Source organism: Ranitomeya variabilis, chromosome 1 (genome assembly GCF_051348905.1).
Source record: "Ranitomeya variabilis isolate aRanVar5 chromosome 1, aRanVar5.hap1, whole genome shotgun sequence".
Classification (NCBI taxonomy): domain Eukaryota; kingdom Metazoa; phylum Chordata; class Amphibia; order Anura; family Dendrobatidae; genus Ranitomeya; species Ranitomeya variabilis.
The window spans coordinates 826674722-826702701 of NC_135232.1; the positions used below are offsets into that span (position 1 = coordinate 826674722).

The 27980-nt window shown below is 43.0% G+C and overlaps 1 protein-coding gene across 1 annotated transcript; it reads right to left on the reverse strand.

Annotated features, from left to right (window-relative positions):
• On the reverse strand, window positions 1-27966 carry GSR (glutathione-disulfide reductase). The gene is made up of 13 exons (XM_077275343.1): window positions 27438-27966; window positions 23247-23273; window positions 22800-22888; window positions 20664-20733; window positions 18395-18542; window positions 15712-15766; window positions 11604-11703; window positions 10414-10500; window positions 8624-8782; window positions 7266-7377; window positions 2732-2863; window positions 918-1051; window positions 1-398 (listed from the first exon to the last, which is right to left on the reverse strand). The coding sequence occupies exons 1-13, from the start codon at window positions 27864-27866 to the stop codon at window positions 249-251; spliced, it is 1692 nt and encodes a 563-aa protein (XP_077131458.1). The 5' UTR covers window positions 27867-27966; the 3' UTR covers window positions 1-248.
• Window positions 27967-27980: the final 14 nt, after the last annotated feature.

A 27980-nucleotide genomic window follows, 5' to 3' on the forward strand; every position in this document is an offset into this window, starting at 1 on the left:
TACCAACAGGAGCAGCATTTATTGCTTCCAGCATTAACATGGTTGATTTTGTTCTAATCAAATACCCCAATACTGTAAGAGCGTAACAAAAGGCATCTTTAAATGTATATTAGATTTGTGATCAACCTAAGACTATGACAGAAGCAAGAAACAGGCTTAGAAATAGGGATGGAGTGCATGTGGAAATTTTGGCTCCCATAGCCAAAATGATGCTCTCGAAATCACTCCTCCTGGTCAAGGCACAAACTTCAGCGCAGTGTGACCAGTTCCTCTGAGGAAGTTGGGTGAATGGCGACTGTGTTATCAAAGTCTTGTTTGGTGGCTCCCATTTTGATAGCGACTGCAAATCCTTGCAACATCTCATCACATCCCAGTCCTTGCATGTGAAGCCCTACCACCTGAACGACAAGAAGCAAATGTAACAGCTTGTATGGAAGGCAGAGAATGGCTTTGTGATCGATCAATGCTGGTCCTGACAGTCAGCATGGGAGGGCCGTCTGCCATGTCAGCTGGAACCCAAGTAATGTCCCTCAGGCCACGTTCACACTAACAAATTTTTGATCTGAGTGCGGTCTGTGAATAAAATGATGTCACGAGGACAGAACTGCTGTGCAGGCGAGTTATTTCTTTCACAGAACATACGGTATATCTCATGAGACTCACCCATTCAAGTCACTGGGTGTGAAAACAAAATCAGATCCCTTACATTGCAGTTCTTTGATAAGAAACTGTACATGGTCTCGCAAATTTTAATAATTGCCTCATATTACAATTGAGATGAAAATCATCCATTTTTCTTTCTGGATGAAACTAGGATGATTTTTTATACCATCGTGTAAACTTGGCCTTAGAAGGACTTTCCCGACTACTGCAGAAAATCCAAAACCATCGATCAAGAAGTTAAAGCCCCAGCTCACCTTTTCCTCTTTGTCCACGCAGACCAGCTTCATGACACATTTTGTTTTCCTTCTGGTTACGGCGTGATACATTGGTGAAAAAGAAGTTGTATATATCTTTACATTTTCCCTACCCTTGGCTTTCACGGCTTCCTCTATAAAAAAAAGAAATATTCCATAATAAACTTGAGAGATGATGTGATCAATGCACTTTGCATACTAAATATGACTCATGGATTGCAGTTGTCACCAGAGAGAATCGGCTCAATTATGGTAACGACTAGTGATGAGCGAGTGTACTCGTTGCTCGGGTGACCTCCGAGTATTTGTTTACGGCTTCCAGATACGCTGAATACATGTGAGGATTGCCTGTTTGTTAGGGAATTCCCACATGTATTCAGCGCATCTGGAAGCCATAAATCATGCAACTGAGGCGATGAAAACTATATCTCCGAGCAATAACAAATACTCGGAGGTCACCCGAGCAACGAGTACACTCGCTCATCACTAGTAACGACACTCTGATCCCACTGTCCATTTACAGTGGTCCGATTCTCACATGAGAACTCTACTACAGGTGCGGAAAAGTCAGAGAACTTAATTTCTCCATTGTCTGTGCCCGTGTAAATCGGACTGCACTCGGATGACATTTTTTTTTGTCTCCTCATCTAAGAACATCGGGTCACACTATAATCACGCTCTGATCAAACTCTGATTTACATAATTGAACAGATTTTCTCAGATGAGAGATAACACAGTGGTATGGCCCCAGCCTGACAGACTAATATTTCTGCCCCACTTACAGAGGAAATCAGCAATAATAAATCTGTATTAAAGGCTACATTCACACTTCCATGCCTATTTCTTTTATTTGTTTAAAAAGGACAGCTTTTCTCTCCTGTGACTCTCTATTGCATTCATTTTTCAGCATCAGTTTTTAAAAATTGAAGCTGGTAGACTGTCTGAACGTTTTATTTTTACATTGACGCTTAAAAAAGGATCAGTGAAACAATGGACGAAACACAGATGGAACGCAGAACTATTAAGTTATGTTTCATCCACTTTATACAAATCCCCAAAGCCTTTAATAGCGGAGTCTGATCGGCAAAATAGATGAGGCTCACAGAACACACACGGATCGTTTTTTTTTTTTTTTTTTAAAAACACAGATGTGTGTATGGATCAACGGAAAAGCTATGGGCCGGTGTGCAGTCCGAGAAAAAAACTACAGCTTCAGGAAGTGTCAAACCAAGGGGGCAGATTGTAATATATACAGTACAGACCAAAAGTTTGGACACACCTTCTCATTTAAAGATTTTTCTGTATTTTCATGACTATGGAAATTGTACATTCACATTGAAGGCATCAAAACTATGAATTAACACATGTGGAATTATATACTTAACAAAAAAGTGTGAAACAACTGAAAATATGTCTTATATTCTAGGTTCTTCAAAGTAGCCACCTTTTGCTTTGATGACCACTTTGCACACTCTTGGCATTAAATGAGAAGGTGTGTCCAAATGTTTGGTCTGTACTGTATATTATATTTCAAACTTTTAATCAAAAATAGTGAAAGAAAAAATGACAAAAATAATTAAATAAAACAAAAAGTAAAAAAAAGCCTCAGATAGTCTGAATCACGGTTTGTATCCCCACTCGGACGACAATTGACCTGGTCAATACACATGTAATTGTTATGAAGGGGGATAACACAACATATTTCATTTTCGTTCTTTATATTTGAATCTTACTTTGATTTATCAACTGTGCATAGAGAGAGCATCAAACATCGAATAAAACCCACCCCCCTCAAGGGTCTTAACACTTCTCACCTTCTGTAAGGCCCACAGTTCCTATAGGGGGATGGCTGAAGACCACTGTGGGAATGTTGTCATAGTCAAGCTTGGAATCCTCCTGGCCTTCAAACAATCGGAGGGCCAGTCTTCTTCCTGCTGCGATGGCGACTACAGCACAGAATAGAAGACGCTAAGTCATTTGGCGCTTGGTTAAATACAAATATAAAACCATACTGCAGTAACCACACTAAGCCGCACTCCAGGGATTCGTGGTTATACCATTAGCCATAGTTACTAATGTGCTTCGTGCAAGTATTAACCCCTTCCCACCACAGACTATTTTCATTCTTGCGTTTTCATTTTTCTGTTCCTTTATTTCAAACGCTATAACTTTTTGTTTTTTTCCCTCCATATAGCCATAGAGGGCTTGTTTTATGTCGGACTGTTGTAGTTTTGAATGGCACCATTCTATTGTGTACTGAAAAATGGGAGAAAAAAAAAAATTAAAATGCGGTGAAATTGTGGAAAAAAATCCTCTGCAATTCTGGAATTGTTTTTATGGCAATCATTATGTGGTGAAAAATGACGTGGTAACATGACTCATGAGGTCAGTACGATTTGTACGGTGATTATATTATTATTCTTGTCATAAAATAAAAAAAAAATAAAAAGTATTTTGTGTGGCCACGGTTTGAAAGTTTTTTTTTTTTAGTTATGTCAGTGGAGCTATGCATGTTTTTTGGGGGGTAAGCAGATACCTTTTTGGGGTAGCTACAATGTTTTGATCACTTCATTAATGTATATTTTTTTCAGCATTAAATCAGCCAAAAAACAGCAATACTAGTGTTTTTAATTTTTATCTTTTTATGGTTTTTACCAATCAGGTTAATTACAATTTTATTTTATTTTCAGTTGACGGCCATGCTCAACTGAACGTGACTGTCGACGGCCAGGCTAAACTGAGGATGCCCGTCGATGGCCATGCTAAACTGAGCGTATCTGTCGACAGCCATGCTAAATTTAGCGTGCTTATATTTTTATTTTATCCAAGTAAAACTGTAGGAGAGATCAGTGCAAAATAGGGTCTTATCTGAGAAATATAGTGAGCTTTATGATCAAATTAAACTGACCTCTTTAATCTGAAAAAACAGCATATAGTGCAATATCGGCTGCAGCATATCCACGGGTCGGCCAGTGAAGATCAGACATCAATAGGTTAGAATGGGTTTATGGATAGTCTCTGCGCTGCCGACAGGATTTAAGACATATATCCCAGTGTAATAAATGATTGGTTTACTTCGACGCATTTCGATATATGTGGTTTTCCTGAAGAATTAAACTTGTACCTTGAAAAGCGTCAAAATAAAGCAATCATTTTATTACACTGGGATATATACATTTTTATTTTGACAGATTACATTTTAATAGACTAAGTTATACCATATATAGGCGGATAATATGGGTCGGAGGGTTGTGGTGTCTTTAGACGCCGCTAAGGCGTTTGATAGTGTGGAGTGGCGGTATTTGTGGGCGGTCATGAAGGCTATGGGTTTTGGTGAGAGGTTCATACTTTTGTGCAGCTGATGTATGCGTCTCCAAGAGCCAGGATACGGGTGAATGGAGTCTTGTCGGGGGATTTCCCTTTATATAGGGGAATGCGGCAGGGCTGCCCCTTGTCTCCTCTGCTGTTTGCAATTGCTATAGAGCCATTGGCGGCGGCAATACGGAGGGACAGGGACGTAAAGGGGTTTCGGTATGGAAACTATGAAGAAAAAATAGCCCTGTATGCTGACGAGGTGTTATTGTTCTTGGAAGATGCACAGGAGTCTCTGGGGGCCGCTATGAACAGTATTTCTAAATTTGGGGCTCTTTTCGGATTATCTATTAATTGGGAGAAGTCTGTGTTGTTGCCCATGGACGCGGCGGCTCCTCTGACATTAGACCCTGGGGTTCCCTTAAGAGTAGTACATGAGTTTAAATATCTGGGCATCATGGTTTCGGACAAAATAGAGGACTATGTGTGGCTCAACCTGACTCCTTTGCTTGGGAAGTTCCAGCAGAAGATTGGGGCCTGGAAGAAGCTATTTCTGACAGTCGCAGGTAGAGTTAATTGGATCAAAATGATACTTATGCCTAAGCTCCTCTACATATTGCATAATGCTCCAGTGTGGCTGCCTCAGATCAATACTCTATTTAGGGATTTAATCTGGAAGGGTGGACGGGCGCGCATCAAATTGGAACATCTGCAAAGGGCAAAGGATGAGGGTGGTCTGGCGGTCCCCAATCCATGGATTTACTATATAGCATCTCAATGCCAGCACATGGTAGGTTGGGGAGAGCCAGAACAAAGCTCTTCAGCGGGAATAATCATTGAACACGTGGTAGGGAAAGGCCCATTGTTGGCCAGACTTGAAGCAGGTAGATTCAGAATTAACCCCCAAAAATTCCCAACAATACCTATGGTGGGGAAAGTATGGCAGAAAATTAAGCAATGGAGGGGAGTAACGGAATTTACGAGATATACGCCAATTTGGTTTGAACCTAGGTTGGCAGAGCTTACGAGATTGCGGGGGTTCGGTCAGTGGAGGCGCATTGGCATTTGGTTCATGTCTCAGTTGCTTAATGGGGATGTTATTAAAACATTCAAGACACTTTGGACTGAGTTTCCTTTAACCCAGAAGTCATTCTTTCAGTACCTGCAGTTGAGACACGCCCTAAACTGTCAAAATGAGGTGTCGCGCGTGAATCTGCAGTCAGATAGCTTGTTGAATCTTATTGGGCCTCGGAGGAGTACGAGGGGGTTCATTACCTTGATGTACAGGGGTATGATGGATACCTTTTTAATGAAGCATCCGTTAAGGATTAAGGAGAAATGGGTGGCGGATGTGGGCCCCTTGTCGGAGTCCCAGTGGGAGTCCATACTTCAATATATCCCCAGGGCTTCCCTGAGTGAGGCTAAGAGGGTGTCACAGTTATACCTGCTGTATAGGGTGTACAGGACCCAGGCATGGATGAGGAAGGCAGCACTGAGAGGTGACTCAGTGACCCAGGTGTGGTGAGGAAGGCGCTGATCTGCTACATATGATGTGGTCGTGTGCTCGCCAACAGAGTAGATGTGGTGCGTAACCCGCTGACTTGCCTTTTGGGATGTTTGGATGATATTGCTACAGATGAATGTGGAAGGCTGACTATTGCAAGATTGTTGTATGCTGTGAGAAAGCTTATCGCAATGCATTGGTTGGATGAAAAACCGCCAGGGAAAAAGGAATTTATCAACAAGATAAATTTTATTGTCCTTATGGAAAGAAATATATACAGTAAGAGAGGTCAGAATACAAAATTTGAAAATATGTGGGGTGGATGGATGGATTACCCAGGTGTGGCGTCAGCTGAGTTAAGGTACCTTCACACGAAACGACTTTGTAACGATATCGCTAGCGATCCGTGACGTTGCAGCGTCCTTGCTAGCGATATCGTTTAGTTTGACACGCAGCAGCGATCAGGATCCTGCTGTGATGTCGCTGGTCGCTGAATAAAGTCCAGAACTTTATTTGGTCGTCCGATCGCCGTGTATCGTTGTGTTTGAAAGCAAAAGCAACGATACCAGCGATGTTTTACACTGGTAACCAGGGTAAACATCGGGTTACCAAGCGCAGGGCCGCGCTTAGTAACCCGATGTTTACCCTGGTTACCAGCGTAAAAGTAAAAAAAACAAACAGTACATGCTCACCTGCGCGTCCCCCAGCGTCTGCTTCCTGACACTTACTGAGCGCCGGCCCTAAAGTGAAAGTGAAAGCACAGCGGTGACGTCACCGCTGTGCTGTTAGGGCCGGAGCTCAGTCAGTGTCAAGAAGCAGACGCTGGGGGACACGCAGGTGAGTATGTACTGTTTGTTTTTTTTACTTTTACGCTGGTAACCAGGGTAAACATCGGGTTACTAAGCGCGGCCCTGCGCTTAGCAACCCGATGTTTACCCTGGTTACCCAGGGACCTCGGCATCGTTGGTCGCTGGAGAGCGGTCTGTGTGACAGCTCCCCAGCGATCAAACAGCGACGCTGCAGCGATCGGCATCGTTGTCGCTATCGCTGCAGCGTCGCTTCGTGTGAAGGTACCTTTACTGCAAAGAAGAATGGGTGTCGTTTAGTTGATTCTGGGGGGACTCCTACATGTACAGGTGTGTTTTTGTAAAGCTTGTTATCTTTTCTCAAGAGGTGATGCTGTCAGATGGTTGTATTGGATAATGGGCAAGAGATTGGGGGGGGAGGGAGAGGGGGGTTGGTTAGGGGGTAAGGGTGTTGTTTAGTAAAATGAAAATGTATTATCAGGTCATGTATCTAATGTACGGTATTTGTCTGGAAATTGTATCGGACTGTGTTATTGGCGTGTCATATGCTTTAATAAAAAATACATGTTTAAAAAAAAAAAAGTTATACCATATAGTTGTATTTTTTATTTTTTTTTCTTTTATTTATAAAGGGTAAAAATGGGTGATTTCACAGAAAGCTGATAAAGGGGTTGTTCAGTTAAAACAAATTAGGTCAATAATGGTTTTATTTCACTTTTTTTTTACCTGGTGTCAAAAGTGCTCTACCACACACATCACCGACAGCATAAATTCCTTTCCGGCTGGTGTTCTGGAACTCATCCACCACAATATGGGCTTTCTCATCTAACTCAAGACCCTGAAAAAAGTCAGTGTTAACAATGATTTGTGGTGGGGGGAGATGGGAGTTCATAAAATCTTTACCAAAGAACATGAAGTATCTTCATATAGGAAAATGCATTTGTGCCACTGACCAAATAGGAGTATATAAATCTTTAACTGAAGCACATACATGGCAGGGAGGCCAAATCATCAGCACAAGGTCATATACGATTTATATACTTCTATTGGGCGAGTGCAGTTCAGTCAATTTTCCTATATGAAGGGAGGTTTAAGACTGGGCACCACTGAAGAGATCTAAACGATCATTTGCTGTATTATCACTGTCGCCACATGAAGATTGTGGAGGAGACGTGCCGGCATATTTTTTTCAGTAAATATATTTATTGAAATTTTTAAACAGGAAAAACACTCTGGGACATAAAGGGTACATGCTTCTCATCTTGAGAATCACCTCGGGACATGGACTTTATATACAGAACCTTTAAGAAAAGCAATTGTAGAGAGAAAAGAAAAGAAAGAAAGAGAGAGAGAAAAAAAAAAGGAGAAAGAGAAGAAAAAAAAAGGGGGGGGGGAATGGGAAAGAAGGGGAGCAAGGAGGAAGAGGGGAGGGGGGGGGTTAAGGGAGACCCAGCAATGTACACGCCCACGTATTGAGAATTATGAGTATGTACGCAGCCAAGTCAGGAACCCTGTGCTCTCCTTGAAGGATTGCCAGAGGAACCAGGTGCGTCCCTGGTCATATGCAGCATCACCATCACCCGCCACCAGCGACTCCAGACGATGTAATCTATCCATTTCAGCTATCCATTCCTCTGTGGAGGGGACCTCAGTAGACCTCCAATGTCGGGGAATAACTGCCCTGGCAGCTATTAGGCAAAATCTCAGGATCCCCTTTTTAACGGAAGCTATCGAACTAGGTATCAGGGACAGTAGGGCCATTTGGGGGGAGGGCTCGCGTGCCGGCATATTTTGCGCTAAAGTTGCTAAAATAATCAGATAACAAAATTTTAAAAAAACACTATAAAAACCCTAGTCATACACAAATAGTCATCTTTTGTACATATCCTTCTACTCTCTTATTCACTGCCGATTATTTTTACCCCCAAACATTTGGTTATACTTATGTAGATTTACATAAAGGGAATGTAATAGGATTTGTCTACATTCATAATATTCCAAAACCTTTTCAATACTCAAAAAATTACATATAAAAAACAAAACAAAATTATGTTATAGGCACAACAGTCAGAGGACAATTTTACCAGTTTCTCCAGGTTCAGCTCTTCTGTGTTGGGGTCCCGTCCGATAGCCCACAGCAGACAGTCAACGTCTTTGATAGTTCGCATGGTTGGTTTCCGCCCTGGCACGGAGCATTGTACATTGATGTCTAGACCCGAGCTTGTCTTCTTAACAGACTTAACCTGTAGGTTCACCGAAATATCAGATAAAATGGAAGTGTAATACAATAAATCTATGGTCTTACTTCCCTATAGTACCCTAGTGAGTTAAAAATTAATGATATTGACCCCTACACCTTTACATTGGCAGGGACGTTTTAATTAGTAGGAAATACGTTTTTCCTGTTTTCTACTGTCTAAACCTTGGGTGCGTGTTATAGTAAGGTGCGATATATAGTCCCCTCCCCCAAAAAAATCATAGTTAACCCCTTCATGATGTTCACTATACTGTAAAATTGATCTACAAATATGATTCTCCATGTCAGAACAATTACGCAGATACCGCATGTGTATAGTTTAAGTGATAAAAATAATTTAAAACTGTAAAAAAAAAAGAAGAAGAAAAAAAAAAAAAGTTTGCTTTTGTCACCATTTTCCGAGACCTGTAACATTTTCAATTTTCAGAATCTGGGGCAGGGTGAGGGCTTATTTTCTGAGTCATGAGCTAACCATTTTGGGGTAGATATGATGTTTTAATAGCCTCTTATTGCAATATTGCAGCAGCCCAAAAAATAAAAAAAATTTGGGGGGAGTTTTAATTTTTTTTTCTCATTACACCGTTTACTGACTGAATTAATTTATTTTATAATTTGATAGACCGGACTTTTGTAAATGCAGCAATACCAAATATATGTATTTATTTTAATTCTTTTATTTTTAATAGGGGGAGATTCCCTTCACCTGCGGCTGTCAAGAGGTAGATGATGGCTAAAGAATTCAGCCATCACTTGCCAGGAAAGATGCCGGCTTGGCTCGCATTCTGGCATCAAAGTGAGGGAGCCGGCATATGGGGTACCAGTACTTCATGTATAGGGGTAAAATTATGATTCTGTGGCTGGATTTCGTATGAAGACGAACGAGGCAAGATGTCAGCAGACCCATGGTAACCCATCAGCACCCCATATTCGCATTGTAAGGGGGCGGATGGGCGCCAATACATGCATGTACTGGCAACCTAACCATTTAAATCCTGTTAGCAGGGGCCGGAGCGTACTCTGCTACACTCAGACGCTGTCTGTGAGCTGGCATTTACGGTACTGGGTATGATGTGAGCTCAGCTCTTGAACCTGCTCCATACACCTTCTGTGACCATGTGAAGTGGTCACAAAGGGTTTTAAAGGGCATTTGACATAAAGAGACAATGAAAAGTTTCCCATGTAATTAGAAGGTTTCTGTAACAAACATTTTCCAATTAACAACATCCATTTGACTATGTTAACAGAGCACAGCTTTAGATTTCTGTTTAGGGCTTATTTTAACGACTCAAATACTGCTCTTCTGTGTTTTCACAGCCACTGTTAAAGTGGTTTTACAGGCTAAAGATATTGATGATCTATTCTTTAAGTAGGTCATTAATATCAGATTGGTGGGGGTCCGACATCTAGTATCCACAGCAAGCAGCAATCAAATGTAAGCAGTGAATGGAGCCGAACAGCCGTTCATGGATGAGGCAACTCAGCTCCTATTGAGTAGGACTGAGCGCTAGTACCAGACAAAGCTTTCAGGAAAGATTGGTGTGCTTCCCCGAATCTCATACAACCCCTTTAATTTCCATAATGCAGCTCCCTTCAGTGTAATAGCATCTTTTACATTACCTCAGCATATTTCCAGACATCAACTCCGGCATTTTCAAGCTCTTCTGTGCAGTTTGCACTTATCATAGAATCAAATGTCCTCAGCACCTGCACATATAACAGAATACACCACCTTGGTTAGCAGTCTTTCCAGGATTTAAATTGTGGCCTTATAATACAACAAATTTATAGAATCTACTATTTATGAGACAAACTATATTAAACAGTATATAGAGCCCCAAAGAGTCCTGAAGCGTGCATAGTCACACGTAAGGCTACTTTCACATTTCCCTCGGTAGTCGCCCATCACAAAGCGTTGGCGCGACGTACTGACGGAAGTGTGTACTTTCACATTTCCGTCTGCAGTCCCGGCCAGGAAAGAGACAGAGAGAGACATTTCCTGCTGGGCATGTGCAGACGGAAAAACTGGATACAACGCACAGAAAAATGTTCCCTTGAACGTTTTTCCCAGACGACAAAACCCGATGCAACCAGTGCACAACAGACGCAACGTGTGGCCATACGTTGCGATCCGTCGGCAATACAAGTCTATGGGAAAAAAAACGCATCCTGCAGGCAAATTTGCAGGATGCGTTTTTTTACCAAAATGACGCATTGTGACAGGAGTGCCAGATGGAAATGTGAAAGTAGCCTTACTGCTTGAAGGTTCCGAGAAGAAACCGAAACGTTGCCACTACAGAAGGGCTCGGACTTCAACCATGGGCTCCTGTGCCTTTCATTTGTATATGCAAGGGACCTAGAAGGGGTGCTGGGACCCACACATATAGAAAACAAATGGATAATGCCAGCTCACCGTTGAAATTTATAGAAGTCCAGAGTGCACGGAACCATGAGCCGACCACTTGTGTAGCAATGGCAAAAATAAAAAAATGTTCCAGCTTCTGGTAAACTTTTCAGAGTAATCTTTGTTCCATCAAAAAATAATGAAAAAATATGGTGGACAAGAACAGGAGCAAGCGACGCATTTTGAACACGGTTGTTCTTTATCAAGCTTGATCAAGAACAACAGAACAAGAACAACAACATTTTTCTCCACCACATATGAATAAGATTTTTTTCAAATTTCATTCTCAACCCTGCTTCTGTACAGCACGGAATATGTTCCACAAGCAAATCCGCAGCCAAAAATGTGCTGCCTAATCGCCTCTTGTAATTTGAAGACACAGAAAAAAATGGAAAAGATGGTATACCTTATCTTGACGAATCAGCAATGCAGCTCTTGAACCTAAAGCTGAAAGTATCCCGGCTATTTCGACAGCAATGTAACCAGCACCGACAATAACACTCCGTCTGGAAAAGGAATACGATGAACGGAGAAGATTAGAAATACTAAGAGTGGATACACAAGATAAGCTTCAAATTAGATGCTGATCACAAAATAACCATAAGGCTATGTTCATAAATTGCATTTTTTATGCAAATTTTAAGCTGAAATGTGTGTGCAGAAATCTCACACACATTGTTTTTTTTCACTGACTGATTTTGAAATTTGCTGCATGTCACTTCTTTCAGCATTTTTTCACCCATAGAAAGCAATCGGTAAGTGTAAAAACGCAATAAAAATGCAGTAAAAAAACGCAGGTACAGCATCTACAGCAGGATGTGAAACCCGTTTATTATTTTTGTGATTTTCTCAAGTTTAAACCATGTCTTGGCGTTCATGGCAGATGGGATTAGTACAGTTTAATTAATTAATTAAAATAGAGATGTGTACAAAGTAAACATTGGCTGACCAAGGTGTGAAAGTAAACCGTGTCCTACAAACTCAATGCTCCGCCAATGTCTTAGATAAACTATCCACCACAAATTCACCTACCCCTGCTGTTACATTTGTAATTGTGTATTTTTTTTCATGAACTCATATGAATTTTTTTTGTCCAGAATACTCACTTTTTTCAGACAAAAAAAATATTTTTCCACTAAATAATTTGATTAAATTGCCTTTTTTCCAAAAATGGTTTCACATATGTCTTGCATTCGTGACCTGTGCATGCTTTTTTGGTGGAAGCAAAGCTGAACCCTGGGATCCTGAAAAACGCAGAAAAAAAACAGTAAAACCTGTTTTTTCTAAGCAGCTTCTTTACTGCCAAGAGAGCAGGTTATGCATGCAAAAAAAAAAAAAGCAGCAAAAATGCAACATGTGAACATAGCCTAAAACAGCAGCAACTGTCATCAAAATGTAATGTTACATATCATTTAAGACAGTTTTTAATTATTTTTTCCAGTGACCAAGATACTACAAGACAACAGTAAAATAAGTTGGTCCCACTGCTGTCCACTGTATTGATTTGATTTAATACTGGAAATACCAGGGGTGCAAAGGTAAGATAGGCCAGTCACATTGCTGTCCACCCTGCCTTTCTAATATAACACTGGAGATACCAAGACTGCTGAGATGAGAGGAGAGCGGCCCATACTTCAGTATTAGATAAGATAGACCGGGTGAACAGGAAATATCAAGGGTGCCGACTAAGGAGAAGCTGCTCTCACTGTTGACCACCCTATCTTTCTGATCTAATACCGGAGATATCAGGGATACTGAGGTATGAAGAGGCTGCTCACACTCTATCTGATCTAATACGAGACATACTAGATATGCTGAGGTAAGAAAAGACTGCTCACACGGCTGTCTATCCGCTCTTTCTGATCTGATACTAGAGTTACCAGGGATGCTGAGGTAAGAAGAGGCTGCTCTCTCTGTTTACCACCTTATCTTTCTGATATAATGGATGCAGTGGTAAGAAGAGACTGCTCACACTGCTGTCCACCTGATCTAATACTGGAGATTCCAAGAGAGCTGAAATAAGAAGATGCTGCTCACACTGCAGTCTACTATGTCTATTTGAACGAATACTGGAGTTGCCAAGGGTGCAGACGTAAAAAGAGGCCATTTACACTGTTGTACACCATGTCTTTTTGATATAATAATGGAAATATGAGGAGGTATAAAGGGGCGGCTCACATTGCTGACCACACTGTCTTTCTGATCTAATGCTGGAGAGGCCAGAAGCGTTAATGTAACAAGACTGCTCACAATAATGTCATTTATGTCTTTCTGATACAATACTGAATATATCAAGAGTACTTAGGTAAGAAGAAGCTGCTCACACTGATGTCCACCCTGACGGAAAGCTAAGCGACTGATGTCTGCTAGCTCCAGGTCACAGCAGTGAAGCTTCCTACTGCACATGCTCACAGGAATATTAACATTCTTGTACATATTTCCATCAAATTAACAATATGGCTGCCTTTTCAATGTACTACAGTTAATAACAACCTAGATAAATTAGTGTAATTGGCTAATTAAGATATCACCACCCTACTAACCAGAATCCCTCAATGTCTATCCGCTATTTCATCCTTCTTCTCCGCTAGATTTCTAAAACTTAACATGGACAAAACAGAATTCATTGTCTTTCCCCCCCATCTCACGCGACCCCCCCAACGAACCTATTCATTACAGTTAACGGCTGCCCACTCTCCCCAGTCCCACAAACTCGCTGTCTCGGGGTAATCCTCGACACTGATCTCTCCTTCAAACCGCATATCCAAGCCCTTTCCACTTCCTGCTGCCTTCAACTCAAAAATATTTCACGGATCCGTACATTCCTAAACCAAGAATCTGCAAAAACTCTAGTCCATGCCCTCATCATCTCCCGCCTCGACTACTGCAACCTCCTGCTCTGTGGCCTCCCCTCTAAAGGCCCCGTCACACACAGCGACGCTGCAGCGATACAGACAACGATGCTGATCGCTGCAGCATCGCTGTTTTGTCGCTGTGTGGTCGCTGGGGAGCTGTCACACAGACCGCTCTCCAGCGACCAACGATGCCGAGGTCCCCGGGTAACCAGGGTAAACATCGGGTTACTAAGCGCAGGGCCGCGCTTAGTAACCCGATGTTTACCGTGGTTACCAGCGTAAAAGTAAAAAAAAAAACAAAAAAAACACGTACATACTCACATTCCGGTGTCCTTCAGGTCCCTTGCCGTCTGCTTCCCGCACTGACTGAGTGCCACTGCCGCCGTAAAGTGAAAGCAGATCACAGCGGTGACGTCACCGCTGTGATCTGCTCTTACTTTCCGGCCGGCAGTCAGTCAGAGCGGGAAGCGGACGGCAAGGGACCTGAAGGACACTGGAATGTGAGTATGTACGGTTTGTTTTTTTTTACTTTTACGCTGGTAACCACGGTAAACATCGGGTTACTAAGCGCGGACCTGCGCTTAGTAACCCGATGTTTACCCTGGTTACCAGTGAAGACATCGCTGAATCCGTGTCTCACACACCGATTCAGCGATGTCAGCGGGACCTCAACGACCAAAAAAAGGTCCAGGCCATTCCGACACGACCAGCGATCTCACAGCAGGGGCCGGGACGCTGGTACGTGTCAAACATAGCGAGATCGCTACTGAGGTCGCTGTTGCGTCACAAAACTTGTGACTCAGCAGCGATCTCGCTAGCGATCTCGCTATGTGAGACAGGGCCTTAACACTCTCGCACCCCTCCAATCTATTCTAAACTCTACTGCCTGGCTAATCCACCTGTCCCTCCGCTATTCCCCGGCCTCTCCCCTCTGTCAATCCCTGCACTGGCTCCCCATTACCCAGAGACTCCAGAACAAAACCTAACCATGACATACAAAGCCATCCATAACCTGTCTCCTCCATACATCTGTGACCTCGTCTCCCGGTACTTACCTGCACGCAACCTCCGATCCTCACAAGATCTCCTTCTCTACTCCCCTCTTATCTCCTCTTCCCACAATCGCATACAAGATTTCTCTCGCACATCACCCCTCCTCTGGAACTCTCTATCACAACATATTAGACTCTCACCTACCATTGAAACCTTCAAAAAGAACCTGAAGACCCACCTCTTCCAGCAAGCCTACAACCTGCAGTAACCACCGATCAACCAAACCACTGCACGACCAGCTCTACCCTCGCCTACTGTATTCTCACCTATCCCTTGTAGATTGTGAGCCTTCGCGGGCAAGGTCCTCTCTCCTCCTGTACCAGTTATGACTTGTATTGTTTAAGATTATTGTACTTGTTTTCATTATGTATACCCCTCCTCACATGTAAAGCGCCATGGAATAAATGGCGCTATAACAATAAATAATAATAATAATAGTAATGATATTTTGTACATTATTTACATATATTTAGACATTTCTTTTCTGTATCTATTTCTCTGTTATCATGTACTACTTGGAACTTTTTATTAGCTGTCTTTGAGCGTTGCAGTATCATTGTTGTCCATATGTCATTAACGGTTTCAGGATTAAGTAATAATGTATACTTGGGTAACTCTTCCAGCTCAAAAAATCCATCACTTGTTATTCCCAAACTGGCTCCTTAAAACAAAAAAAACCAAACAATTAATTAAGCTACGAGTAGATTTGGCTTGTAATCTGAAAAGAGTACACTCTTAATACAGATAATGGGCATCTGACAATAATATAAGGTCATTATTTAAAACAGCTAAAAACTTACACATACATGATTCAGAGACTTGAAATTAATGGGAAACAGTTAGCCGGATTTCACACCCCAAACTATTTATATGTGGATGTAGCTCTTTCAATGACAAGTCCAGAAATACATTTACATGGTCAGTCCATTCTACTGTTACTGAAATATCAGTATTTTAGTTGATATAAAAATGTGTAGATCTGAAGCCTCTGTCACTCCAGCTCTATTTGTCACCCATTGCCACCTCTTCCTGCTTGACTGACATCCTATATGCTGTTTGACTTCAGGCAAAGGAGCCATGAGACAAGCAGGAGTAGGCGGCACTGGGCGTGGAAAAGAGCTGGAGTGACAGAGGCTTCAGATCTAGTATAGTCCTTCAGCCTCATTTGCATATCAATTAAAACTGATTTCTCAGTAAGGAACTGACCATGTAAAGGTATTGCTGGAATTATCTTTGCAAGTGCTACATGCACATATAAATAGTTAGGGGAGTGAAATCCTGCAGACAGATTTCCTTTAAAAGGAAACCTATCACCCGATTCATGCTGCCCGAACCACAGCCATGATGATTCAGAGAATGGCTGGATTATTGCAGCTGTATATTTTTGTGGTGTTTCAGAGAAAACATAATTTAAAAAGCCATCCGGGGACTATATGTTGCAGCTGACGTGTCTAAGGCTATGTTCACATTAGCGTTTCTGCGTGCAGCGTATCATCTGCATGCGCAAGCGCATGCCAAAATGCATCATAAGCATGCTTACGCCTGCACGTCATCTTGTGCATGATGCAAACAAAAACGCTGTGTGTGCATGTGTTTAAATGCGTTTTGGCATGCATTTGCGCTTTTTATGCACATGGTGGAGGCGATGATATCATTTTCTGAACATGCGCAGTCTAAAGTACGCATGTGTATCGAAAGCATTCGTACGCATGTCCTTGCGTACCAATGGGTTCCCAGAGACACTAACGCGTTTTTTGACGCAATCATCCACTTGCGGACAATTGCGCAGTATTTGACGCCTAAAAAAATGCAATATGTTGTGTTTGCCGGACACCGCTGCGCACCTCAAAATGAAGCATGCGTACGCATCCAAAAACATGTCACTGCGTACACAATGTTAAAGATATGAATGCATGATGCATGCGGATCGTACGCTGCGCACACAGACGCAGATGTGAACACTGCCTAAGGCAGGTTCACCACTGGCTTCTTTCCATATTGCTCCCCTAGACAGGCCCTTCCCTATGTTTTTGCATAAGGAGAGACCTGTCAGTAAGAGGAATCGCAGTGGGAAGAAACCCGCAGTTACAGACTATGTGTCTCAGCTGACTAGTTTGCAGCAAAACCAGGCTGGAGTTTCAAAGTATATTTTCTCTGAAACACTGCTGCGTTTCACAGCAAAACACACATGGGTGCAAAAAGGCGGCCAGAGTCTGATTTATGAGGCCTGTGGCTCAGGCAGCTGGAATCAAATGACAGGTACCCTCTAAACAAAATATGGTACATCCAGAAATATATACAAATGTGAACCCCGCACAAATTTCCGTGAGCATGACACGCGCCCTACGCACGTTTCGCGATGGCTTCCTCAGGGGTCACTGGCCTCATAGAACTCATTGCACTTTATACTACCCGTGTGTAGCGATTATGAATCTGTCACCGATGCCTCTACCATGTGCCAGTCATTACACTGGTTACCCATCCCTTCCAGAATCCAGTTCAAAACTACTACCCTCATTCACAAAGCACTGCATGGCTCAGCACCACCCTACATCTCCTCTCTGGTCTCAGTCTACCACCCTACCCGTGCCCTCCGCTCCGCTAATGACCTCAGGTTAGCATCCTCAATAATCAAAACCTCCCACTCCCATCTCCAAGACTTTTCATGTGGTTCTCCAATTCTTTGGAATGCACTACCTAGGTTAATACGATTAATCCCTGATCCCCACAGCTTTAAGTATGCCCTAAAAACGCATTTGTTCAGACTGGCCTACCGCCTCAACGCATTAACCTAACTATCCCTGTGTGGCCCATTCAAAAAACAAGCCATAATCAGGATCCTCGCATCATGTTCTCATACACTTTATGCAGTTAATAGCCCTCTGTGTCTGTACTGCTACATACTTAGGCAGTTAACTGGGTCACGCAGCTTTACATGAACACTCGATCCTTACACTATGGCTGGTCCGAATAACTAAAGCAATTGTTACCATCCACCTCTCGTGTCTCCCCTTTTCCTCATAGGTTATAAGCTTGCGAGCAGGGCCCTCATTCCTCTTGATATCTGTTTTGAACTGTGATTATTGTTATGCTGTAATGTCTATTGTCTGTACAAGTCCACTCTATAAGTTGTAAAGTGCTGCGGAATATGTTGGCGCTATATAAATCAAAATTATTATGATTATTATTATTATTTCATGCCTTAAAAAAGAAAAAAAAATCTCTATGTATGAGAGAGAAAACAATGGTTGCAATACCATACATATCCGTTAAATATGTAGCTGCTTACCTGGCACCTCCGTGTCTGATGGTATAGTGGGTTTGCCCCCGGTGGCAATGAGAATATGTGGGGAGGTGTATTTTTGACCATTCACTTCTATTGTTGGTTCTGGATCAGATGTAAAAGTTGCATGACCTCTGATAATTTCTATTTGGGCCTGTGTCAAACAAACAACATTTAGCATTTGGCTCTATGCAGGTTTCCTTTCCTTACGCAGGACAAGAAATTGTCACATTTCATTTTGTATCGGTGCCTCTTAGCAATTTCTGAAGACCATTCGTTTTTTTGCGGGACAAGATGACGTTTTCAGTGGTACCATGTTTATTTATATGCGTCTTTTTGATTGCATGTTATTCCACTTTTTGTTCGGCGATATGATAAAGAATTGTTTTTTTTCCCTTTTTTATGGTGCTCACTAAAGGGGTTAACTAGGGGACAGTTTCATAGGTCGGGTCGTTGCGGACGTGGCGATACCAAATATGTGTACTTTTATTGTTTACATTTTTTTGTTAAAATATTTATTTGTAGATACAATATCTTTTTGACTTTTTTATTATTATTTAATATTTTTACAATTATCTAAAAAAAATGTTTACTTTTTTTTTATTGCTTTTTTACTTTGTCCCACAATGGGACAGTCATTTTTTACAGGCTGATCGCTTCTATAGTATGGGGATGCAGCAGCATCTGCATGCTATAGAAACTGTCAGCTCTGCACTGACAAACGTACTCATCAGACACTGCGCATGATCAGCATGTTTCCTAGCTCTGGTGAGTCGGATGTCGTCATGACAACATCACCATGACAAAGATCGGGACCCCCATGTAACACGGGGTCTCTGATCCAAAGGCAGAGGGGCTTTCAACCCTCTGCCAGCACCCGAAATGCTGTGATCATGTTCGATCGCAGCATTTTGGGGGCTAAAGTGAGGGCTTATTTTTTTGTACGACGAGTTGGAGATTTTTTGGTACCATTTTGGGCCACATTTGTTGACCACTTTTTATTCAGATTTTTTAGATGCAGAATGAACAAAAACCAGCACATCAGTTATTGTTTTTATTTTTTGCGCCGTTCACCGTGTGGTCGAAGTGATCAGACCGATTAGTTTGTCGAGTCGGTACGATTACAGGGATACCAGATTTATATAGCTTTTTTATGTTTGTTAATTTTACAGACTTAAAACAATATTTTACAAAAATTGATTTGTTTTTGTATCGTCATATTCTGACATGAACTTTTGTATTTTTTTGCTGAATGAGCCATATTGGGGCTTGTTTTTTGCGGAACAGTTTGGCGTTTTCATTTATACCATTTTTTGTTACATATATCGTTTTAATCACTTTATATTACATTTTTTGTGTGTCAGTATGATGGAAAAGCAACATTTTTGTCGTGTTTTTAATTTTTTTCATGGTGTTCACCATATGGAATAAACAACGTGCCACGATACCAATTATGTGTATGTTTTTTTTTTGTTTGTTTTAACGCAAACGATGCATTTTTAGTGGCGAAACTTTCTTTTCAAGATCTGTGCGCGCTTTTTTTCACATACATTTTTTTTTTTTTTCCCCACTTAGTTCCACTGTAGGACATGTATAATTTTTACTTTGATCATTGGTGTCATGCACTGCAGTACTCGTGTGCCTCGCTGATACAGTCTGAGACCCGCGGCTGGTCTGTTCTACTCTCCGGAAGGCTCTACTACCAAGCGTGTCCTCTCTTCTTCCTGGCGTCCTAGCAATGCACTTTTCTCCAAAGCCTCTCTGAATGGCAGCAAGGGAAGAGAACACACTAAGTATATTTGGTCTATTTCAACTAATTCTCCACGCAAGTGTTTAGAGATGCTTTAGAGCAGAGCACGCTGTCAGAACGCTGAGCATTAGAACAGTCAAGAGAGCAGAACAGACTAGTACCGTCACTAATGACAATCAGTTTAAAAGGAAGAACAGGCTACTGAGGGACCCTCAGTGATAATGTTCCATTTGAGACCCCCAATGCATGCTGGCATTGTCAATTAGAAAAATGCTTTGATTTTGAAGATAGATAATTTGAGACAAACTTTAAGATATCTTGGTACACAACCGATAGCCTACATAAAAGCCCCCTCTGCACTGCTCAGAGATGGCTGGTACTGCATATTCAACACATTTCAAGAGAAGAATCCTGAAAAAAAGAGGGTTAATTTCATATACTATTTTCTGAACTGTTAACATTTCGTTTCATGCATACTGGAATCAGGCCTTAATATTGGACTGAAATAATATGTAACATATATACCTTATTAAGGTTACTTTGATAGATGTCATTTAGGCGACTCACGTATGCATCTCTTTTGTCTTTTATAACCCTGAGAAAATCAGAAAACACAATGTGCTTATGTAAGACAAGGCAAGAACTAAGCCCTTGTGCTAAAATGCAGCAAATCTATTCTCTAGATTGCAATGTTATCAATTATTACGGATAAAGGGAATTCTGCATAATGCTGGCATGTCATACACAGTGTGAAAGGCATTGTCACCATTCAGTTGTGGGGATTACTAATAATATGTCACCAACAGTCCAGGAACCCAGCAATGGAATCAGAAACAGAAGTCAGAAGGCTTGTCCAGCTCCACTCACGTCCGCATGAGTGGGTAGTGGGTCACTGACGGCAGGTGTGCACATGTGCATGAAAGATCAGCAGGAGTTCTAATAAGTGGGACAGCCTGAAAGTAGCTTTCTCCCCTCTCTCCATACAGTATAAGCATACGGCTAATAGAACTGGCGTGTATATATAAACTCACCCGCTTCCATGTACAGTAGCTTTCTCCCCTCTCTCCATACAGCAGTAGCATACGGCTAACAGCACTGGTGTGCATATCTAACCTCACTCACTTCCATGTACAGTAGCTTTCTCCCCTCTCTCCATACAGGACAAGCATTCGGCTAGTAGCACTGGTGTGTATATATAACCTCTCCTGCTTCCATGTACAGCAGCTTTCTCCCCTCTCTCTATACAGTATGAGAATACAGCTAGAAGCACTGGTGTGCATAAACTCTCTCACTTCCATGTACAGCAGCTTTCTCCCCTCTCTTCATACAGTACGAGTATAAAGCAAACAACACTGGTATGCATATACAGTATAAACACCCACATTTTGATGTACAGCAGCTTTCTCCCCTCTCACTATACAGTAAGAGCATACAGGTAACAGCACTGGGGTGTATATACAGCTCTGGCAAAAATTAGGATACCACCACATCAAAACCCTGTCATGGGCAGCCCAATCTCCAGACCTGAACCCCATTGAAAACCTCTGGAATGTAATTAAGAGGATGATGAATAGTCACAAGCCTTCAAACAAAGAACTGCTTACATTTTTGCGCCAGAAGCAGTGTGAAAGACTGGTGGAAAGCATGCCAAGACGCATGAAAGCTGTGATTAAACATCATGGTTATTCCACAAAATATTGATTTCTGAACTCTTCCTGAGTTAAAACAGTATTGTTGTTTCTAAATTATTATGAACTTGTTTTCTTTGCATTATTTGAAGTCTGAAAGCACTTATTTTTTCTATTGGAGTGCTGCCTTCATTTTTCTGGATAATAGCATGAGGTTTGGTACATACCTGGAAGGATTTTTTGCACCCTTTGTTTTCTTTTGGTGCTGCTTTTTGTTTTCTTTTTCTCCCCTCTCTGCATACAGTACGAGCATACAGCACGAGCATACAGCTAGTAGCACTGGTGTGTATATATGTGTATATATATATATATATATATATATATATATATATATATATATATATAAACTAACCCGCTTCGATGTACAGTAGCTTTCTCCCCTCTCTGCATACAGTACGAACATACGGCTAGTAGCACTGGTGTGTATATAAAACTCTCCAGCTTCCATGTACAGTAGCTTTCTCCCCTCTCTCCATACAGCACTAGCATATGGCTAATAGCACTGGTGTGCATAAATAAACTCACCCGCTTTCATGTACAGTAGCTTTCTCCCCTCTCTCCATACAGTACGAGCATACGGCTAGTAGCACTGGTGTGTATATATAAACTCTCCCGCTTCCATGTACAGTAGCTTTCTCCCCTCTCTCTATACAGTATGAGAATACAGCTAGTAGCACTGCTGTGTATATACGGCTAATAGAACTGGCGTGTATATATAAACTCACCCGCTTCCATGTACAGTAGCTTTCTCCCCTCTCTCCATACAGCACCAGCATACGGCTAATAGCACTGGTGTGCATATATAAACTCACCTGCTTCCATGTACAGTAGCTTTCTCCCCTCTCTCCATACAGCACTAGCATATGGCTAATAGCACTGGTGTGCATATATAAACTCACCTGCTTCCATGTACAGTAGCCTTCACATTATTCAGACTAATGGAATTTACCTATCTGGAACATGCTTTACTTACTTCCAGGTAAACTTTACATCTGACGTTTGGAATCCATAATCTTCATGATCATGTATGTATTCGGAATGAATTGCTGCATTCCACATAATCTGGTGAGAATGTAAGAATATCACTATTTCAGAAAGGAGTAGCAGAAAAATAATACAAATCATAGCACAGATGGACTTGAAGGTCCACCACACAGTCCCAGCAGATGACAACCCCTTCCATAAATTGAGGAGGGGAGAGTGATCCACGAATCACCGCACAACAAGATTCAGGTAACTCCTGTGTAGTCTGCAAAGCGCCATACATGTCTCCCGCCGCAGCCGGCCATGTAATAGATGAACAAGCCGGGCCCCCGGGGTACTAGCCACGCTGTATGTGAACACTCGCCCTTTACTCCCTGGCAGAAACTTACTCCCTTTTACCCATTGGCACCTTTAGGACTGAAATAATCACACTTACCTTTTTTGGGACACAACCAACATTAACCTGGGGAGGGAACAAAGAAAAAAAAGAAATAAAATTAAGCAACACATGCAGGTATACTTTCACATAGGACCGGTATATAGGACAGCATGAATGAACAAAGCATTAGACTATGTTCACATGCAACGGTTTTATCTGCAGCCAAGCACTGCGTTCAAAATGCAGGTTGTGCTGGGAGTATTAGTGCGATTACTTGTGTGATTTCTCTAATACAAGTTTAATAAAGTTAGTGTTAGCAAAAACGCCCTGTGTGAACTTACCCTGAGTTTTTTTTTCTGCAGCAAAACCTGATCATCTTGGCAGGAGAGAAGCTGCGCCAAAAACGCAGGTTTAGGTGCGTTTTTTTTTCTCTTTGTACCCATGCCTTTTTTTTTTTTTTTTTTTTATTTATTTATTTATAGCGCAGGAGCAGCAGATGAAAACTCCCATCCGCCGCTCCTGCTCTCACTGTAATTAGCGGCTGTAGGTGTCAGATGATGGGAGCAGTAGTCCCATCAGCTGACACCAGTGATCGGAGGTGAACGTTACACCTCCAATCACAGCTGAGCGCTCCCGCTGTCTTCTGACACCATGGGAACCGCGGCCCTCTGACAGGCGGGGAGGATTTCCCCGCTAATCAGAAGCAGTGTTTGCCGTGCTGTCATGCATATGACAGCATGTCAAACACTGATGTCGGACCCCCCATTCAAATGAATGGGGGATCCGCTGCTGGATGACAGGCTGTATGGACACATCATGCAGCCTGCCATCTAGATGTAGCAGAGCCGAGTAACGTCGTCTCTTTCTGAAATCTCATAGGCTTTGCTGGTACTGTAAAAATGAGCTGAAAATTAGGATAAAAAACGCAGAAAAAAAAACGCCCTGTGTGAAGTTACCCCTAATCAGCAAAAATGCAGCAACGTTAACTATAAAAAATTATTTTGCTCTTTCCTATTGCTTTCTAGTTGGGAAAAACGCTGAAAGAAGAGACGTGCTGCAGATTAAAGAAACGCCGCAGCCCTCTGCACAACAACTCGTGCATGAGATTTCTGACATAGCTTTTGAGGATACTGTAAAATGCAGCTTCTTCCTGCAGAATAAAACACTGCATGTGAACATAGCCTTAAAGAGGATGTCCAGAACCGGGGTATTGATGACTTATCCTTAGATATGAGAGGGTCTGACACCAAGAAGTTAATATTCAAGGACGGTCAGGGTACAGTTCATTTATCTACCAATGCTTTTCCGACTCCATACAATGTGTACTTCCAGTGGCTGCAGGACCTGCTAACAGCCGATCGGTTAGAAACTGTCCACCTATCATCTGTTATTGCTGCAGGAAACAAATAGTATTAGAAGCTACCCGTGAGACACACTGACGGGCTGCCCGTGTGACACATGGATGGGCTGCCCATGTAACACGTGGATGGGCTGCCCGCGTAACACGCGGATGGGCTGTCCAAGTACCACAGTATAAGGAGGAGAAGCTGGAGGTATGCAGAGGGCAGAGCAGGGAGGGGAAGCTGAGGTGCGCAGGAGGAGGGGAAGCCGATTTGTGCAGGGGGAGCAGGGAGGGGAGGCTGGGATGCGCAGGGGGAGGGGCAGGGACGGTAAGCTGAGTTGCGCAGGAGGAGGGGAAGCTGAGGTGTGCAGGAGGAGGGGCAGGGAGGGGAAGCTGAGGTGCGCAGGAGGAGGGGAAGCTGAGGTGCGCAGGAGGAGGGGAAGCTGAGGTGCGCAGGAGGAGGGGAAGCTGAGGTGCGCAGGAGGAGGGGAAGCTGAGGTGCGCAGGAGGAGGGGAAGCTGAGGTGCGCAGGAGGAGGGGGAAGCTGAGGTGCGCAGGAGGAGGGGGAAGCTGAGGTGTGCAGGAGGAGGGGCAGGGAGGGGAAGCTGAGGTGCGCAGGAGGAGGGGAAGCTGAGGTGCGCAGGAGGAGGGGAAGCTGAGGTGCGCAGGAGGAGGGGAAGCTGAGGTGCGCAGGAGGAGGGGAAGCTGAGGTGCGCAGGAGGAGGGGAAGCTGAAATGTGCAGAGGGAGGGGGAGAGGGAGGTGCGCAGAGAGAGGGCCAGGGAGGGGAAGCTGAGGTGGGCAGGGGAGAGGAAGCTGAGGTGGGCAGGGGAGAGGAAGCTGAGGTGGGCAGGGGAGAGGAAGCTGAGGTGGGCAGGGGAGAGGAAGCTGAGGTGGGCAGGGGAGAGGAAGCTGAGGTGGGCAGGGAGGGGAAGGTGAGGTGCGCAGGAGGAGGGGCAGGGAGAAGCTGAGGTGCGCAGGAGGGGAAGCTGAAATGTGCAGGAGGAGCGGCAGGGAGGGGAGGCTGGGGTGCGCAGGGGGAGGGGAAGTTGAGGCGGGAAGTTGAGGCGCGCAGGGGGAGGGGAAGCTGAGGCGCGCAGGGGGTAGTGTGGTGTGCACATGGGGCAGTGCAGGGAGGGGAGGACACAGTGTAAAAGTTAGAATGAATAAAAAATGTTTTTATATAATTGTGAAAATCTTTAAAAAAAAAATTAAAATTGTAAAAAAAATATTTATTCTATCAAATAAATATTTGAACAAAAAAAAAACACAATAAAAGTACACACATTTGGTATCCCCGCTTCCATAATGACCCGCCCTATAAAACTGCCCCACTAGTTAACCCCTTTAGTGAACACCATAATCATGAACACCATAAAAAAAAAAAACAAGGCAAAAAACATTGCTTTATAATCATACCACCGAACAAAAAGTGGAATAACACGCGATCAAACAGACGGATAAAAATAAACATGGTATCGCTGAAAAAGCCATCTTGTCCCACAAAAAACCAGCCCCCATATAGCTCCATCAGTGGAAAATTAAAAAAGCGATGCAAAAATAATAATTTTTTTTTTTATATAAAATAGTTTTTATTGTATAAAAGCACCAAAACATAAACAATGATATAAATGAGGTATCGCTGTAATCGCACTGACCCGAAGAATAAAACTGCTTTATCAATTGCTGGTTTTTGTTCATTCTGCCTCCCAAAAATTTGATTAAAAAGTGATCAAAAAACGTCATGCGCCCAAAAATGGTACCAATAAAAACTTGTCAGCTTGTCCTGCAAAAAACAAGACCTCAAATGGCTCTGCTGGCCGAAATATGGAAAAATGATAGCTCTCAAAATGTGGTGATGCAAAAACTATGGTTTTCCCCCACATATGGGGTATCAGCGTACTCAGGACAAAGTACACAATAACGTTTGGGGTCCAATTTCTCCTGTTACCCTTGAGAAAATAAAAAAATTGGTTGTGAAAAAAATCCATGTGTCACTTGTGGGGGGTTTCAATGTTTAGGCACATCAGGGGCTCTGCAAACGCAACATGGCGTCTAATCTCAATTCCAGTCAATTTTGTATTGAAAAGTCAAACGACGCTCCTTCTCTTCCAAGCTCTGCCATGCGCCCAAACAGTGGTTTACCCCCACATATGGGGTATCGGCGTACTCAGGACAAATTGCACAATAACTTTTGGGGTCCAATTCCTCCTGTTACCCTTGGTAAAATAAAAAAAATTGGGCTAAATTAAATTTTTCTGCGAAAAAAAATTAAATGTTCATTTTTTTTTTTAAAAACATTCAAAAAATTCCTGTAAAGCACCTGAAGGGTTAATAAACTTCTTAAATGTGGTTTTGAGCACCTTGATGGGTGCAGTTTTTAGAATGGTGTCACTTTTGGGTATTTTCTTTCAAATAGACCCCTCAAAGTGACTTCAAATGTGAGATGGTCCCTAAAAAAAAAAAAATGGTTTTGTAAAATTTATTGTAAAAATGAGAAATCGCTGTTTAAATTTTAACCCTTGCAACTTCCTAACAAAAAAAAGTTTGTTTCCAAAATTGTGCTGATGTAAAGTAGACATGTGGGAAATGTTACTTATAAGTATTTTGTGTGACATATCTCTGTGATTTAAGGACGTGAAAATTCAAAGTTGGAACATTGCAAAATTTTCGCCAAATTTCTGTTTTTTTCACAAATAAACGCAGGTAATATCAAAGAAATTTTATCACTATCCTGAAGTACAATCTGTCACGAGAAAACAGTGTCAGAATCACCGGGATCCGTCGAAGCGTTCCAGAGTTATAACCTCATAAAGGGACAGTGGTCAGAATTGTAATAATAACGTGCAAACCACCCTCGGGGGTAAAGGGGTTAATGGGTGCCGGTGGGTTTCATGCCATACTCACACAGGTGCCCCCCAGCTTGTTGCTCTCCACCACGGCGGCCCTGGCGCCCAGCTCTGCAGCCCTGCGGGCACTGGCCAGCCCTCCCGAGCCTCCTCCGATCACCAGGTAGTCGAACGAGCAGTGCGGACGCCGATTCGGGTGACTTCCGCGCACAAGCCCCGCGTCCTGGGCGCCCACCGGGCCTCCGGGAGTGCTGCAGGGCTGGGACATGGTGAAGCCGGCACGGCGCAGCCTGGGTAGATGTGCCCGGGGGAGGAGAAGCGCTCTGTGCTGGGAGGCAGTGCGGCCGGGGTGCGCTGACAGGACGGCGGCGGCCTGCAGGCTTCTGCTGGGGATGGAGTCGCGGGTCCGGGGGCTGATGTGAGCGGGCACAGAGCGGCTGCTCCCCCGTGTGCACAGCAGGACGGTGCTGCGGAGCACTAATGCCATAACGCGGAAGTCCCGAGCACATGTAGCGGCTGCTGGCGGGGGAGGTGATGCCGGGCTCTGCTTAGTCACGGTGACTGGCTGCTGCTGGCCGGGGTGGCACTCCCGGGATTACAC

Excerpts from the sequence above, each read along its gene's own strand:
- GSR (XM_077275343.1), bottom strand. The coding sequence starts at position 27,866 with ATGGCATTAGTGCTCCGCAGCACCGTCCTGCTGTGCACACGGGGGAGC. Across the intron at positions 11,704-15,711 it reads GAGCTGGAAGAGTTACCCAA|ACGGAGTGTTATTGTCGGTG; the intron begins GTATACATTATT and ends TTCCTTTTCCAG. Across the intron at positions 399-917 it reads GCGTGGACAAAGAGGAAAAG|GTGGTAGGGCTTCACATGCA; the intron begins GTGAGCTGGGGC and ends CTTGTCGTTCAG.